General features: G+C 39.5%; 1 protein-coding gene across 4 annotated transcripts in view; it reads left to right on the forward strand.

The window, feature by feature from the left end:
- Window positions 1–16,921, forward strand: part of LOC111981463 (beta-1,4 N-acetylgalactosaminyltransferase 1) — a 51,075-nt gene that overhangs the window by 20,460 nt on the left and 13,694 nt on the right. The window contains exons 2-8 of one of the 4 annotated variants that reach the window (XM_070449187.1): window positions 7,768–7,814; window positions 11,978–12,123; window positions 12,356–12,499; window positions 12,823–12,929; window positions 13,073–13,110; window positions 15,272–15,449; window positions 15,549–15,635. In XM_070449187.1, the coding sequence (XP_070305288.1) occupies window positions 11,978–12,123; window positions 12,356–12,499; window positions 12,823–12,929; window positions 13,073–13,110; window positions 15,272–15,449; window positions 15,549–15,635 (700 nt within the window). In that variant the 5' untranslated portion in view covers window positions 7,768–7,814. Of the gene's footprint in view, window positions 1–7,467; window positions 7,543–7,658; window positions 7,815–11,977; window positions 12,124–12,355; window positions 12,500–12,822; window positions 12,930–13,072; window positions 13,111–15,271; window positions 15,450–15,548; window positions 15,636–16,921 lie in introns of those variants that run through there. The other 3 variants (XM_024012741.1, XM_024012740.3, XM_070449186.1) reach the window with 3 other exon arrangements.

Consider the following 16,921-nt stretch of genomic DNA (forward strand, 5'->3'; position numbering starts at 1 on the left):
ATATGTTATCAGACTGTCATCTGATGAGGTTTTTTCTTGGTTAGTGGCTATTTATTTCTTTATTTGGTCGAATTGGTGATAGCTAGTGATGGAGTGGAAAAATAGTGGAGTAAAGAAAATTGTGTCTTTTGCTATCGTGGTTAGCTAATAGATTTACATATTGTGTCTTCCCTGTAAAACATTTTAAAAATCAGAAATGGTGGCTAGATTCACAAAAAGTGTATCTTTCATCTGGTGTCTTGGACTTGTGATTTAATGATATTTAGATGCTACAATTTACTTGTGACGCTATGCTAGCTATGCTAGTCAGTGGGGGGGGTGCTCCCGGATCCGGGTTTGGGAGGAACTAGAAGTTAAGAAAAGTATGGAATGCCTGGAGCTGTTTTGCATCACCCCTCCATAGAACAAAAATATCATCAATATACCGTTTCCAAATAATGATGTTAGGCAAGAAAACATTTGAGAGGCTTGAAAATAGACTGTTTCTCCATGTAACCCACATACAAATTAGCATCGTTAAAAGCCATGGGGGATCCCATAGCAGTACCCTTTCATCTGAATAAAGAAATCATTTAGAAACACGAAGTAGTTGTGTGTGAGTACTATTTCAGCCAATGAAAATATGCATGCACTGGAAGGTAGTTCATTAGGGTCACGTTGCAGAAGAAAATGTTCCATAGCTTCAATACCGCCCTCGTGTGGAATATGTGTATAACGACTCCACATCAAAAGTAACTAACAAAGTATTCTCAGGGAGAGGATGAAGAGATTCAATAATAGAGATCATACAGCTGGTGTCCTTTACAAAGGAGGGGAGCTGTTCTGCGAGTGGTCTAATAAAAAAAGTCAACAAAAGTAGATAGAGGGGCCGTTACTGCGTCAATGCCCGCTACAATAGGGCGCCCTGGAGGTTTTGTAACACTCCCCATCTTTACAACCAATTAATCTATAAACCTATAAACCATGACAGTTTACAGTCTAGGGTAACGCCTAGTAATTTAGTCTCCTCAACTTGTTCAACAGCCACACCATTCATTACCAGATTCAGCCGAGGTCTAGAACTTAGAGAATGATTTGTACCAAATACAATGAACTTAGTTTTAGAGATGTTCAGGACCAGTTTATGATTGGCCACCCATTCCAAAACAGATTGCAACTCTTTGTTAAGGGTTTCAGTGACTTCATTAGCTGTGGTTGCTGATGTGTATCTGGTTGAATCATCAGCATACATGGACACACATGCTTTGTTTAATGCCAGTGGCAGGTCATTGGTACAGCATACTTTACATGTTTGACATTAAAAAAGCTTCTTATTAAAGAAAACCTTTGAGCTCTATTAGATAGCTCTGAATCCACGATATGGTAGAGGTTGAAAAGCCATAAAACAAATGCGTTTTTTTTGCAACAGGTTATGATCAATAATATCAAAGGCTGCACTGAAATCTTGCAGTACAGATCCCACAATCTTATCAATGTCTTTCAACTGTTGGAATCGGCTAAGCTTTGATCATTGACATAGAACACAGTCTCATTTCCTATGTCAGAAGTTAATGGTTCTCTGAAAGACAGATGGCTTCGGAATGTGTTCGGGGGGGGTGAGAGGAGAGCAACGTGTGAAACGGGTGAGATAGATGGACATCTGTCGATTAGATGAAAGACTGGTTGAGGTCAGGAGGTGAGGACAGATTATTTTAAGGCAGTGATAAAGGTGTGTTATCCTGTTACCCTCTTTATTAGCTTCCCGTGGAGCAATAAGATGTAAGGAATGGAAAGGAGGAGTGTCTTAAGTAGGATGTATATAAACTGTGATGTGAGAAATGTTTTGCTGTCTGAATACAGCTGTACAGAACCTTGGGAAGAATTAAACTTGGTTAAGCTTCCCTAGTGTCTGTGGGTCATTTATTCTGGAAAAATAAGAACCTAACACAACCACTCATCAGTCATTTGTGTCAGTGCAGTACATGTTGAGTACCCTTCTCTATAAGCATGCTGAACGTCTGTTGTTAATTTGTTTACAGAGAAATAGCTTTGTGTTTGGTGAACCACCATTTTTCTCTCCCAACAGTTTGCTAAGAGCTGGCAGCAAGCTTATAGGTATGCTGTTAGAACCATTTAAAGGGCGCTTTACGACTCCTGCGTAGGGGAATTACTTTGGCTTCTGTTGGCTCTGTTATTCTGTGCTCCGTTTTATTACTTAACAAATAAGGAACACTCGACGTGCACTTATAAATCAAAATACAGAAGTCAAAGATCACACATACAACCGATGTCTCTTCTGAGTTCTGCCCCATAGGAAAAGTCCAAGTTGCTTGTATCATGCTTGTAGTCAACCCCCTGTGATGTCATTACCTGCTACTCCTCAGACCAAGCCCATGCATACACAGCTATACAAACTTGCAAGAAATACAATAGTTCCAGTGTTTTCTAAGGCCTCAGGAGTAAACGCCACTCCCTCAAGTTGATTTATAGAGGTATGTCTGACTAGCCTCTTATCTATTCTACTCCCCTGCAGAGCTTTTTGTTTATCATTGAAATGCTTTCTCACAGACCCCACATTTCTTTATAAGAGGCACAGACTTAAAGACTGTGGAACAATTCTAAAACCTTACAATGAATATATATATATATATATTAGTTAATCTGTAGTCTAGGACCATATAAATGTAGAGGGGGGGTCCCATAGCCCCTCCCCTTCTATTAATACAACATATTATAATACATTAAACATTTGGTGCAGCCCCTATCATGACCCCAATCATGACCCCATCACTTCCTTCTAGGCCTGAGGTGAAATACTTTCCTCTAGGCTCAGATTAAAGATATGACAAATAGGAGTGGCTATAGTCAGCTACCATCCTCAGTAGTTTTCCATCCAAGTTGTCAATGCCAGGAGGTTTGTCATTATTGATTGATAACAATACATTTTCCACCTCTCCCACACTAACTTTACAAAGTTTAAAGTTGCAATGCTTTTCTTTCTTTCTTAGTTTTTTTTAATGCATGAATACGATGGCTCACTGTTTGTTGTTGGCATTTCCTGCCTAAGTTTACCCACTTTGCCAATGAAGTAACCATTAAAATAATTGGCAAAATCAAATAGTTTTGTGATGATTCGATGAAATATGGAGTAGAATTTGTCTTTCTGCCCATAATTTCATTTAAAGTACTCCAATGTTTTTTTTCCATCATTCTTTATATCATTTGATCTTGGCTTCATAATACAGTTTCTTCTTTTTGTTGTTGAGTTTAGCCACATTTGCAGCCAGTCAGATGTGCAGCCAGACTTATTATCCACTCTTTTTGCAATATCTCTTTCAACCATACAGTTTTTCAATTCCTCATCAATCCATGGAGCCGTAACAGTTCTAACAGTCAGTTTCTTAACAGGTGCATGTTTATCAATAATTGGAAGAAGCCATTTCATAAATTCAAGTGCAGCGTCTGGATGCTCCTTATTAATCACATAAGACCAACAAAAATTTTTGACATATGGTGGGGAAATTACAAGATTGTTGTAATATTGTTACATCAAATGGTTATTTTATGCAACAGAATGTAGTGGTTCTCAATCCTGGTCCTGGGGACCCAAAAGGTTGCACATTTTTTGTTTTTGCACTAGACCCCTGATTCAAATCATCAAAGCCTTTTGATGAGATGATCATTTGAATCAGCTGTGTAGTGCTAGGGCAAAAACTAAAAATGTGCAACCTTTTGGGTCCCCAGGACCAGGATTGAGAACCAGTGGAATAGGCTTCTTAGAACTCTATTGTGTCTGTGTGAACTGAGAGGAGCTTCTGAGATTGAACTCTATCGATTTATGATGGTCTTGTCCTCTCTCGGAGCCCGCATTCCATAGAACGTTTGTGTAATGGGAGGTACCAGGGTGTGGATCTCTTATACAATATTTTAGGCCCAGCTTTTGGAACTTTGGCTTTCCTGGATATAGCCACTATATTGTGATCACTGCATCCAATTGGTACGGATACAGCTTTAGAACAAAGTTCTACAGTATTAGTAAAAATGTGATCGATACATGTGGGTAATCTTGTTCCCATATCGTGGATTCAGAGCTGTCTATCTAATAGAACTCAAAGGTGTTCTTTAATGGAAGCTTCTCTAATGCTCAGTCCCATCCTGTACTCCCTGTTCACCCGCGACTGCATGGCCAGGCACGACTCCAACACCATCATTAATTTTGCAGACGACACAACAGTGGTAGGCCTGATCACCGACAACGACGAGACAGCCTATAGGAAGGAGGTCAGAGACCTGGCCGGGTGGTGCCAGAATAACAACCTATTCCTCAACGTAACCAAGACCAAGGAGAAGATTGTGGACTACAGGAAAAGGAGGACCGAGCACGCCCCCATTCTCATCGACGGGGCTGTAGTGGAGCAGGTTGAGAGCGTCAAGTTTCTTGGTGTCCACATCAACAACAAACTAGAATGGTCCAAACACACCAAGACAGTCGTGAAGAGGGCACGACAAAGCCTATTCCCCCTCAGCAAACCTAAAAAGATTTGGCATGGGTTCTGAGATCTTCAAAAGATTCTACAGCTGCAACATCAAGAGCATCCTGACTGGTTGCATCACTGCCTGGTACTGCAATTGCTCGGCCTCTGACCGCAAGGCACTACAGAGGGTAGTGCGTACGACCCAGTATATCACTGGGGCTAAGCTGCCTGCCATCCAGGACCTCTACACCAGGCGGTGTCAGAGGAAGGCCCTAAAAATTGTCAAAGACCCCAGCCACCCCAGTCAAAGACTGTTCTCTCTACTACCGCATGGCAAGCGGTACCGGCGTGCCAAGTCTAGGACAAAAAGGCTTCTCAACAGTTTTTACACCCAAGCCACAAGAATTTGAACAGGTAATCAAATGGCTACCCGGACTATTTGTATTGTGTGCCCCCCCCAACCCCTCTTTTTACACTGCTGCTACTCTCTGTTGATCATATATGCATAGTCACTTTAACTATACATTCATGTACATACTACATCAATTGGGCCGACCAACCAGTGCTCCCGCACATTGGCTAACCGGGCTATCTGCATTGTGTCCCACCCGCCAACCCCTCTTTTATGCCACTGCTACTCTCTGTTCATCATATATGCATAGTCACTTTAACCATATCTACATGTACATGCTACCTCAATCAGCCTGACTAACCGGTGTCTGTATGTAGCCTCACTACTGTATATAGCCTGTCTTTTTACTGTTGTTGTATTTCTTTACCTACCTATTGTTCACCTAATACCTTTTTTGCACTATTGGTTAGAGCCTGTAAGTAAGCATTTCACTTCAAGGTCTACACCTGTTGTATTCGGCGCACGTGACAAATAAACTTTGAATTGATTTAATGTCAAATATGTAAAGTATGGTGTACCTCAGGGCAGCTCTCTAGGCCATCTACTCTTTTCTATTTTTGACAATGACCTGCCACTGGCTTTAAACAAAGCATGTGTCCATGTATGCTGATGATTTAACCATATACGCAACAGCAACCAAAGCTAATGAAGTCACTGAAACACTTAACAAAGAGTTGAAGTCTGTTTTGGAATGGGTGGCCAGTCATAAACGGGTCCTGAACATCTCTAAAACTAAGAGCATTGTATTTGGTACAAATCATTTCCTATGCTCCTGACCTCAGCTGAATCTGGTAATGAATGGTGTGGCTGTTGAACAAGTTGAGGAGACTAAATGACATGACAGTTTACAATCTAAGGTAATGCCATGTTCAAAACAGATAGATTCAATGGATGTAAAGATGGGGAGAGGTCTGTCTGTAATAAAGAGATGCTCTGCTTTTTTGACACCACACTCCAAAAAGCAAGTTCTGCAGGCTCTAGTTTTGTCTAATCTTGATTCTTGTCCAGTGCTGCAAGGAAGGACGTAGTTAAGCTGCAGCTGGCCCAGAACAGAGCGGCACATCTTGCTCTTCAATAGAGACTGGCATGCATAGTATTTTTAAGAGGAGAGACTGACTGCATCACTTCTTTTTATAAGAAACATTAATCTGATGAAAATCCCAAATTGTTTACATAGTCAATTTACACACAACTCTGACACACACACTCTTACCCCATCAGACATGGCACCAGGGGTCTTTTCACAGTCCCCAAATCCAGAATAAATTCACGAAAGTGTACAGTATTATATAGAGCCATTATTGCATAGAACTCCGTTCCATCTCATATTGCTCAAATTAACAGCCAACCTGGTTTCAAAAAGCAAATAAAGCAACACCTCACGGCACAATGCCTCTCCCTTATTTTACCTAGATAGTTTGTGTATATGTAGGATACATGTGCCTTTAAAAAAAATGTTTGTCGTTCTGTCCTTGAGCTGCTGTTGTCTACTAATGTTTTGTATTATGTCATGTTTTGTGTGGACCCCAGAAAGAGTAGCTGCTGCTTTTGCAACAGCTAATGGGGATCCTAATAAAATATCAAACAAGATTCTCTGGTCTGATGAAACCAAGATTGAACTCTTTGGCCTGAATGCCAAGTGTCACGTATGGAGGAAACCTGGGACCATCCCTACGACGAAGCATGGTGGTGGGAGCATCATGCTGTGGGGATGTTTAAGTGGCCGGGACATGAAGACTAGTCAGGATTGAGGGAAAGATGAATGGAGCAAAGTTCAGAGCGATCCTTGTTGAAAACCTGCTCCAGAGCGCTCAGGACCTCAGACTGGGGCGAAGGTTCACCTTCCAACAGGACAACGACCCTAAGCACACATCCAAGACAGAGCAGGAGTGGCTTCGGGATAAGTCTCTGAATGTCCTTGAGTGGCCCAGCCAGAGCCCGGACTTGAACCAAACCTAAGATCTCTGGAGAGACCTGAAAATAGCTGTGCAGCGACACTCCCCATCCAACCTTACAGAGCTTGAGAGGATCTGCGGAGAAAAATGGGAGAAACTCCCCAAATACAGGTGTGCCAAGCTTGTAGCGTCATACCCAAGAAGACTCAAGGCTGTAATCGCTGCCAACGGTGATTTAACAAAGTACTGAGTAAAGGGTCTGAATACTTATCTAAATGTGATATTTCCATTTATTATTTTCATAAATTTGCTAAAAAAATAAAATCTAAAAAACTGTTTGCTTTGTCACTATGGGGTATTGTGTGTAGATTGATGAGGGGAAAAAACAATTGAATACATTTTTGAATAAGGCTGTAACTTAACAAAATGTGGAAAAAGTCAAGAGGTCTGAATACTTTCCGAATGCTCTGTAAATACTAACATATTTTCACTAATCACTTTAACACCATTACACATGGAACTACGTTATATTAAGTACTTAAATCAATATAAAACAGCTCACATAAGTATTGCTTACCTATGTGACGTTTTTGAAGTAATGTACGATGAGCAAGGATGCGACTACGTGTCTCAGCAGCATTCCTAAAACACGTACACATCTCATTTGAATAGTCTAGGTACATTAATATCAGAGGACGTAGAGGGGCGGAAGGATATGGACTGTACCTAAAAGCACCCAAATAACAAGGGTTACAATAGCATCTCTCTCCATTGAATACAGGTGGGTGACGTCAACAACCTTATCGAATATTCAAAAACGGATTACAGTAATGACCTATGCACCAAGCTCAATAAAGTATAGGCGGGAGCTAGACAGCTGTTGTGCTGCTTTGCTGACAATGACTCATTGTTAGGGCAGAGAGACGTGTATCATGTCAATATATCCATAATCTTTGGTTCACCCTCTGATCAGATCTGCTGTGGATTTTCTTTTTCTTTTTTTAAGTTAAATGAATGGACAGACTGGACCATCGTTGAATTGTGTGCAAAAAGGTTTGTATTTTAGCTTTACTTTTCACTAAGCAGTTTTAAAATGTAGTTAGAATAATTGATATAGGCTTTCTGTTTGTATAGACTAGTAGGCTATGCGTCAAGGCATACAATTAGGCCTAAATTGTAGACCTATGGAAAATTCATTAAATTAATAGTAAACTTTTGCATATTGTCTTATGTAAATGTTTATTAGTAATGCTATGGCTATATTATAACAGCTTTTTTTGTATTTACATTAGGCTATTCAATTTACATTTTATTGTGGTTTATCCATCCAATAAGTATCTGCAAGCCATTCTTCAAAATCGGTAGATTAAATAAAGAATATAACTTATATTTTTTAAACTATGCAGTTAAGAACAAATTCGTATTTACAATGACTGCCTACCCTAGCCAAAACCTAACCCGGAAGACGCTGGGCCAATTATGCGCAGCCCTATGGGACTCCCAATCATGGCCGGTTGTGATCCATCGAACCAGGGCCTGTATTGACGCCTCTAACACTGAGATGCAGTGCCATAGACCGCTGCGCCACTCGGAGCTCATAAATGCATGCCTCTTAGATCAACTGTCCCAACCTTGTTCTTTTTTCTATTCATTACGATTACTTTTTGTTCCACGCACCACAAACCTAAAATAAGATTGTAGCCTACAACTAGAAGTGCGCGGAGCTTCACTAACTAGTTTTCCATCCAACCTTTTTATGTGAGTAGCCTATGCGTCGGATAAAAAAATGTTATGACAGGGCAAATTTGTCGGTAAACTTTTGAGATGTCGACAAAATAAAATGCACTAGACAAGGTGGGATCTTTTGTGTCGGTAATTTTGCGCGTAATATCGGTGAAATGGCTTTATGCAGCAAATATTGATATAATAACCAGCATATTAAACATGGAGTCACGCGATGGTGTTGTACCTCCTATGACTCAGGAAAGCATGCAGTTTATTAGGCTAAAATATGTTATGAACTTCACAGGGTGGTGAAAATGTTGTGATGGAGTTTTATACTCCAATAAATATCGAGGGTCTTATTCTGGTGAAATTATGATCGATCCTTTGCTGCCGTTTGACAAATAAAAATAATATCGGCTTCAATTTTGTTACTTTGTAACTATAAAATTGATAAGATTCCTGCAAAATTATCTGCTTTTCATAGGCAAGTATTCTTAGCGTGGTCACTAAAATATATATTTTTTGTGTAATTCCCCCCGCATAGGTATTTAATTTGGAACAGTAAGGATATTTTGTATAGAAACAAGTCTTTTTTTTCTTTTTTTCATATCCTCCTGGTGAGTCAACTTTTTAATGCAGAAGGATTGTTACTCAATTATGAGGAATGTTTATCTCGTTACAATATAACTCACACCTGGAGTTCGCCATAGTCTGATGCTATTCCATCTGGAACTCTCATGTTGTTAAAGAGGTGTAACCAGACCTCACCTTCTTGAGCTAACCTCGCATTAATCGAGTTGACTCTACAATAGGAAAAATATGTTTCTCATCACTTCCTCAGAACAACCGATCTACACGTGCTTTATTTCAAAGGGATACTGTATATATTCCTTATGTCACAATTTACTAGAATACATTTGTCAATAATATCTGTTGGGAAAAAGTATGGTTATTACCACACAAGAACCTGCTTGTTAACAAGGTCAAAGAGGTCTCTCAGAATGATCGATAAGTATTACCTTGCGAATCATTACCTGAAGAAACTCAAAAAAGACATTTAACATTAACACATTGTGTTGAGCATCCAGAAACAATTTTGCATTTATTTTGGCATTACCGCAAGATATTTATAATTGTTAATATTCTTGATAACTCTTTAATGTTTTCTATAAGGAATTCGAGCAGTACATTAAGACCATTCTACATTCGTCCAATAAGAAAGCTGTTAAAACAGTCAATACGTGTGCATCTTTTAAGGTCTTCAATCTGTAATCTGTTGTGGCCCCTAGCATATGTTATCATTGTCTTATTGTATGTATGTATACTAATGTGTCTGCAATAACATCTGCAAAATATGTGGATGTGACCAATAACATTTGATTTGATATGAGGAGGAAAAGATAGTCATCAAACAGCTTTTCAGGTTCGACGACTCACCCAAATGATGTGCATCTCACTCACTGACGATAGCCGATGGGCTCCTGCCAAAAGTCTATCTCTCTCAAGATAAATAATGAAAAGCCTTTGTTCCAGCAGGAGCCATTTGCTTTCCAACCTGTGCTATTGTAACAGTATATGTAACGGATGTGAAATGGCTAGCTAGTTAGCGGGTACGCACTACTAGCATTTCAATCAGTTACGCTATCGCACAATTGCATTTGAAATATTGCGAAAGGGCTGTTTTGGCCGCATGCTGTTCACTGACCGATTTGCCATGCGTTCCCGACTGTAAGCAATGCATTGTGATTGGGTTTACACACAACCCACAGCTGGGCTATACATGATTTCTTTTGTGATCTATTGATCCTCTGTGGCTAAATTACAGGCAAATGTATTTCAATGTACTTCCCATGGCTATGATTCTCTAATGAAATACATGATGAAGTACAACTCTGGAGAGATGGTAGTTGCAGGCTCATGTCTCAGGGCAGAGAGAAGGAAAGATCATAGAAATTCTGGTTCTGTGAGAGATAGTCACGCTTATCAGGCGCGGGCTGAAAATCTACGTTTTCACATTCGAGCACGTAATTTTTTTTTAGGTGGCAGGATAATTACAGAGTAGGCAACTGAAATACATTTTGATCGCTTTTATTAAAATGTTTACATTGCAAACAGTGGAAATTATTATTCATGTCACGAGAGGTACCGGATCCTGGCAAATAGGTTCCGGAACGAAACAGTCCAAAACTGAGAGGTGTATCCGGCTCAAATTAAGCACTGAACGGCAGTCAAGCATCGATCATCTTGTCACCAGAATAAGACCCTCAATATTTATTGGAAAGGAGCATCAAGCTCATCTCTGTGCACTTTCAGTGCCCTGTGAAGTTAATAATCTATTTAATCTGTGTCCTAATAAACTGCCTGGTTTCCCGAGTCGTTGTGGGACTCGGGAACACACCATATCCTCGCGTGACTCCAAGATTACTTTCGATAAATTGGTTATTATATCAATATTTCCGCATAAAGACGTTTCCACCGCCATTTCTTGCATAATTAATTTATACAATTGTATCGCAACTTCCTGTTTTTCTCACAGCTGTCATTACTTTTTTCTATATATGGTATGACTTTATTTGCATAAAAATTTGCATAAAAACTGTTTGGAAATGTGATTGAAACTTTTGGCAAAAAATAAAATAAAAAGCTGCCCTGTGAAGTGTTAGTAGCAGAGCTGTAATTTTGAGTGACGAAAGCATATTACCCACGGGCCACAGACGTCAGTTTTAAGTCTAGTTTTGATGTACATTTGATTGAGTTGTCAACTAAACAATTTAAAAGTGAAATCAACAAAACGTGGAACCATGTCATTGGATTTAGGTTAAGAAATCCACAAAATTCCTTTATTTAGATTGATGACTTTTGTTAGTAAAACGTTTACTGTTGACAGGAGAACAAGAGGAGACAATAGGACGAGGTGGATAATTTTATAATAAGGCCGTTTAATTACGTGTAAAGATATCTTAGTAAAATCTTGCAGCAAGGCTCTTTCAGTCTGACTCTTAGTGAATCGTCCGGAAAAGAGACCAGTTTCCAGAAATGTACAGTACTATATAGACAACAAGCAAAGTAGGTAGATCTGCGAGTCCGGCCTTCCGATTGGTCGATCTGGGTCTTGGGTAGTCCTGATCAGGCCTGGTGTCCACGTTCCATTGGTTCCTGAGAGTTCTTTGTCCTGAGGTCCAACCATGGGTTGGGTGTGTCTGTGTGATTGTCATGGGGGAGGGGAATTGTGGGTGCCGMGTATATGTCCTATGTGTCCAGCATATGTCCAAGAGAAAGAGGGGATGTGTATGTTGTGTCAACTTATAGGTAATGTTGAGAAGTTGTTAAAACAAGTTACCAATATCTAATACAATTTCTTACACTTTTTGAACATTATATATATATGATGGCGATAACGTTGATTCAACCAGTTTGTTCCCAGTGGGTAGCCCCTTCAAGATTTTACATTGCTTCCTTGGTCAAAATGTGATGCTCTTGTCTTCTAACAGATGGGCAGTCTTCTAGAGATGGGTAGGTGCAAGCAGGTACTTGTCCTAGCTATTTTCTGTCTGTCAGCAGCAGTGATGTACTCCTTCATATACCACCATAGCACAACAGAAGAAGACGCATATCAATTAGTTCCTCAGCAAACAAGGTACATTTTCTTTATCAGTAACTGTTTGTTTGAACTTTTAGTTGGAAGACTTTCACCGGTTATGTTGAAGCCTGAAAACACACTTTTTTTTATTTTTATGACGGTTCTGCCATCGCGAAAATCAATAAAGTACTTTACCAGTTTTAAAATTGTACATTGGGCCTCTATCTTCAGCAATGGAACCTTTCCAGTTCTTGCAGATTGTGATCTATTTGTCCCTGCGAATCAATAGAGCCGTACCATCCACCAGTCTCAGACAACCCAATTGCACCTGTCAGGGAAGCGGAGTGTTGGTACTGAAAGATCACCTTCCAAAAGACCGGTATGATGACATAGTCAAACGAAGAGCTGAGGAGTACAGGAAGCATCATATCAGGTGGGTGAAAATATTACAAATCTAACCTGGTGTTACGGAAATCACGTAGCTTGCTTAGCGAGTAACCCGATTCGGCTCATACCTGGCTCGAACACGAGACCTGTGCTTCGCAACCGTCACCCATTTAACATTTCAAGCCAACTGTGGTTAGTTTATTGTAATTCCGTTACACTGGCAAGCAGGTCATTTCTGGGCATGATATTCTTCCATTTCAAAAATGGAAGAATACTCACTAAATTGATTGGTATGTCTTAGATATGCCCACGGCCTACTGTACGTGCTGTACTCGAAACATTAATATTTCCCATTTGATAATCACCTAGGACAAGCTCCAGTCTGAACAGGCTTCTTTTTGCTCCACCCAACTCCCCTCTTCAGTATCCAATCCAGGGGTTCACTGTTGCCCCTCTTCAGAAGACATTGATACCAGGTAGCCTATGCAATAACCATTTTGTTTATGTACCGTCCATCATCAATAAAGACTACCTGTATACAGTATGTTCTCTGCAAAGCAGTTACACAATAGATTAGTAACTCGATGTTTAAATTGTGCTTATAAAAATATAATTTCAGGTTTAGCTCTCCATGCAGCAAAAAGACAAAGTTACACGGTTTGTTCGAAACGCTTTGAATTGATCATGGGTTTATGGGTCTTGTGTTGTAATGAACAACTATTTGTTGGTGTTTGATTGGAATCTTTGGTATAGACTTTACAGTCAGGATATTTATTGACTTAACGTATGCAGTGTATGTTATGGCTAAAGCCAGTGTACAAACAAAGTCAATTTTACCCTTACTGTTAAGAGTTACCTGCTCTTTTTGGTGGTGGTTCTTTACATCAGGTGTCATGCCTACCATTTTCTGCTTAGCTTTTACTTCATGTAGGGGAGAACCGGGATGAAAGTAACACTTTTTTTCTTCGTTTTTTCCTATTTACTCAGAGATCGATAGTGCTAGAAAAAAAACATATTTTATGATAAACAACTTACAGTATATATGTCCTATACCATTATAAACTGTAATTAAATGTCTAGGATACAGTATTTTAAAATACAAAGACCGAGAACGAAACTAACACTACTTTTGTACCTGCCAGGCAGGTCTAAACTAAAACAAGCTTGGCGCAAAATTAACAGCTGGCCAAAAGTGCACAATATGTCTTATTTACATTTTTTCTGGTTTGTTGAAAGTAAGGAGCATTACAAAGGTACTATCAGCCATAGTTTCTTTGTCTCGATTCAATAAATAAGTATATCGGTTCGAAATTCATTCAAATTAACCATGCGTCAACATCGCAAAGTCACACAACCACTATTTTTGACTTATTTAGCCTATTTATCGGACTAAAATGAACACATAATAGCTATATTAACAAAAGTTTTCTTTAATGGAAATGTTAAATGACTATTCATGTTCAGCCCAACAAATCAGACGTGCACCACTTGGCTTTGTCATGCGTACTCCTCGTGACGTAATGGAATAAACATTTATATTCTCTACACAAATGGCAAACTCATCATGCTTATCACATTTCCATGGCGTGAGATAATTGACGCCCAGAATCATAGCTATATAATAATATTTTTTAACCTCTAACCTGTCGATAAAAGCATATTGTGAGAAGCTAATCAAGTCAATTAAGGCATTATTTTAAAGATGTCATATCATTTTTAAACATTTAGATAGAAATATGATTAAGAAGAGGCAATGGCCAGTGCTTAAACATGTGTTTATTTTATTCCAGGTCATCAGTTGAAATTTTGTCTCACCGAAGACTAGCTAACATGATACTTAAAAGCTATGCTGTCATTTAGTCACAAGATGGGTTAAGAAAAGTACATATGTAAGCACAACTCTACAACCTAAAAACATTTCTGGGTCCGATGGTCGTGCTGACTTCCCTACATCATTCTAGCTTCTGAGTTATCTGAGAAAATGGGCATGTTACTTTCGTCCCAGTGTTATGATACTTATGATTTGTCCCACAGATGGTTTGTTTATGCTTTTACCGTTGTGACTAGATGGAGTAACAACAGCTTCATTTAGTGGACGCATGTCAACTGTAGCATTGTAGCAAACCCTAAGCCATTCTCCTAACTTGCTCCGTTTATTCACATAAACTGCGTCGTTAGTTCTCCTAACCTGCCACGTTAATTCACCTAACCTGCCGCGTTAATGATCCTAACCTGCTATGTAAACAAATTATCAGTACCATCACACCGGTTCTCACTCTCTTCCTTTCCTTGAAGTAAGCAGCAAATAGTTTTTTTCCCACTGGTTCATTCCTCGGTTATGGTATGTCTTTTTGAGACCGCATTGAAATGAACAGGATTGACAAGTTTTTTTTTCAAATGTTTTCCTAGCTAACTGCCTATTCACAGACCGTTTCGCAAATATTAAAGGCACATGTTCAAATTAAAGTTTTACCATGTAGAACAAATCTTCCACCTATTTTTCACATTTGTCTACAATGACTGTAATGCTAACACGTTTTATGCTCCAAAAGATACAAATCATTTTTGAACTGTACATCTAAACGCTAAATCTCAATTCAGTGTTTTTCTGCTTCAATCTAACTTTTAACAGCTACTTAATTTTAATACACCCCTGAGGAACTTAATTGATTAGAGAACGAAGTATGCAGATGCTAACGGGAACCACATTGATTCAACAACTGTACAATCACATAAGTTCCATAGAAGTGGGAAATGGTCCATCTGCTCAACCTTTGACCCGAGTCTATGAAAACGCTATGGCGTTATGTACCTGCAGGTGACTCTGAGTGTGTCCAGTGGTGTCCTGGCCATCAAGGCCCTTGGAGAGGGGGACAAAGAGGGACAGGTAGAGAAAGAGATCACTGTCCAGTCTACCAGCCTATCTGACCTCAACAATCTTCTGGGACGAATTACCTACACCAGCACTGTGTATCGGATGAGGACTGGAGACTTGGGTAAGGCCATCGATCCAGCTTTCCTACCATACCCATGTCTTCCTCTCCACATGATCTGAGACCATCATATGACACCACCCTTCCCTGCTCTTTCACCAGCTCACTTCACGTTTGAACACCATGAGGCTGTCTTCCCCATTGTCATCCAGCAGACATCAATGCCCGTTTTATATGACATAGGAAACGGTGAGATCCCCCTTTATTCCCTTGTAATGTAGCCAGTATCTGAAAGTGAAATTGGGGATAATGAATCAACCATAGGGGGAGGATCAAGACTCGGGATCAGAGTGGTGGGGATAGACATAAAGGGTACACTAAAGATAATGTGATTGTTAATTCGTTGTTTTTGGTCATGAAGCTTCTACAGGTATGTGCAAACGGCGGCGTCTTTAAACTGCAAAACTTATGGCTATCGGCGGGTACCAAGATTAGGTCATCAGGGAGAATTATGACATCACCCCTCATATGATGAAAATATGAAAGCTGAGCAAACATGCTGTCAGCTTGCCAAATTCAACATTCCATAACCCTACTTCCTCCATTCCTGAAAAGTGGAGCTTTAAGCATCTTCATCATGAGTCCAAACTCTTGTCTTACCAACTTCAACCTGCCATCACCGAACTGCTATCAGCAATGTTGGTTTATTGACATAGTCGGGTCCAAAATTATTGGCACCTTTTGATTAAAGAGTGCTAAAAAGACTATAAAAAAAAAAAACACTGAGTTGCTGTATATTGTATGCAAGAAAAGCGAGGAAAATTGTTATTTTATAGTAATACAATTGCTCAGAAATAGATTTAAGAAGTAAAAAATATAGGGGTCAAAATGATTGTTTTCAACACTCGAGCTCCTTCCCCCTGCGAGAATAATGACAGACTTTTTTCTAAAATGCTTTGTGAGTTTAGAGAACACATTGGGAGGGATCTTAGACCATTCCTTCATACAGAATCTTTACAGATCCTTGATATCCTTCATCCTGGTATTTGGTAAAGTTCATGATGCCGTTGTCCATAAGGGCCCCTGGACCAGTGGAAGCAACAAAAAAAATCCCCATAATATCACAGATCCACCACCATAACAGTCTGTGGGAAGCTAGATGTTAAATCAAATTTAATTTCAACTTCCTCTGCCGGTTGTCTGGTAACACATTATTAAACAGACTTTCCTAATGTGACAGCCTGTAAGGTCAGTGAGAGGGTTTTGTGCATGCAGGAACAGTCATGTATGCCTTTTTTTACATAATAGTGTAGGTTAACAGGGAGAATAAACCAATATGAAAGTTATCAATATCTTATTGAATTATCAATATTGGTGCCTACCACTAGCAAACACATTGTGTATAAAACCTTAAAAGGACCCCTAATATGGGATTTCACATGACTGAGAATACAGATATGCATTGTTGGTCAGAGAACTTAAAAAAAAAAAAATAATAATTAAATAGGGGTGTGGATCAGTAAACCAGTCAGTAT

This window comes from Salvelinus sp. IW2-2015, linkage group LG20 (assembly GCF_002910315.2).
Source record: "Salvelinus sp. IW2-2015 linkage group LG20, ASM291031v2, whole genome shotgun sequence".
Taxonomy (NCBI): domain Eukaryota; kingdom Metazoa; phylum Chordata; class Actinopteri; order Salmoniformes; family Salmonidae; genus Salvelinus; species Salvelinus sp. IW2-2015.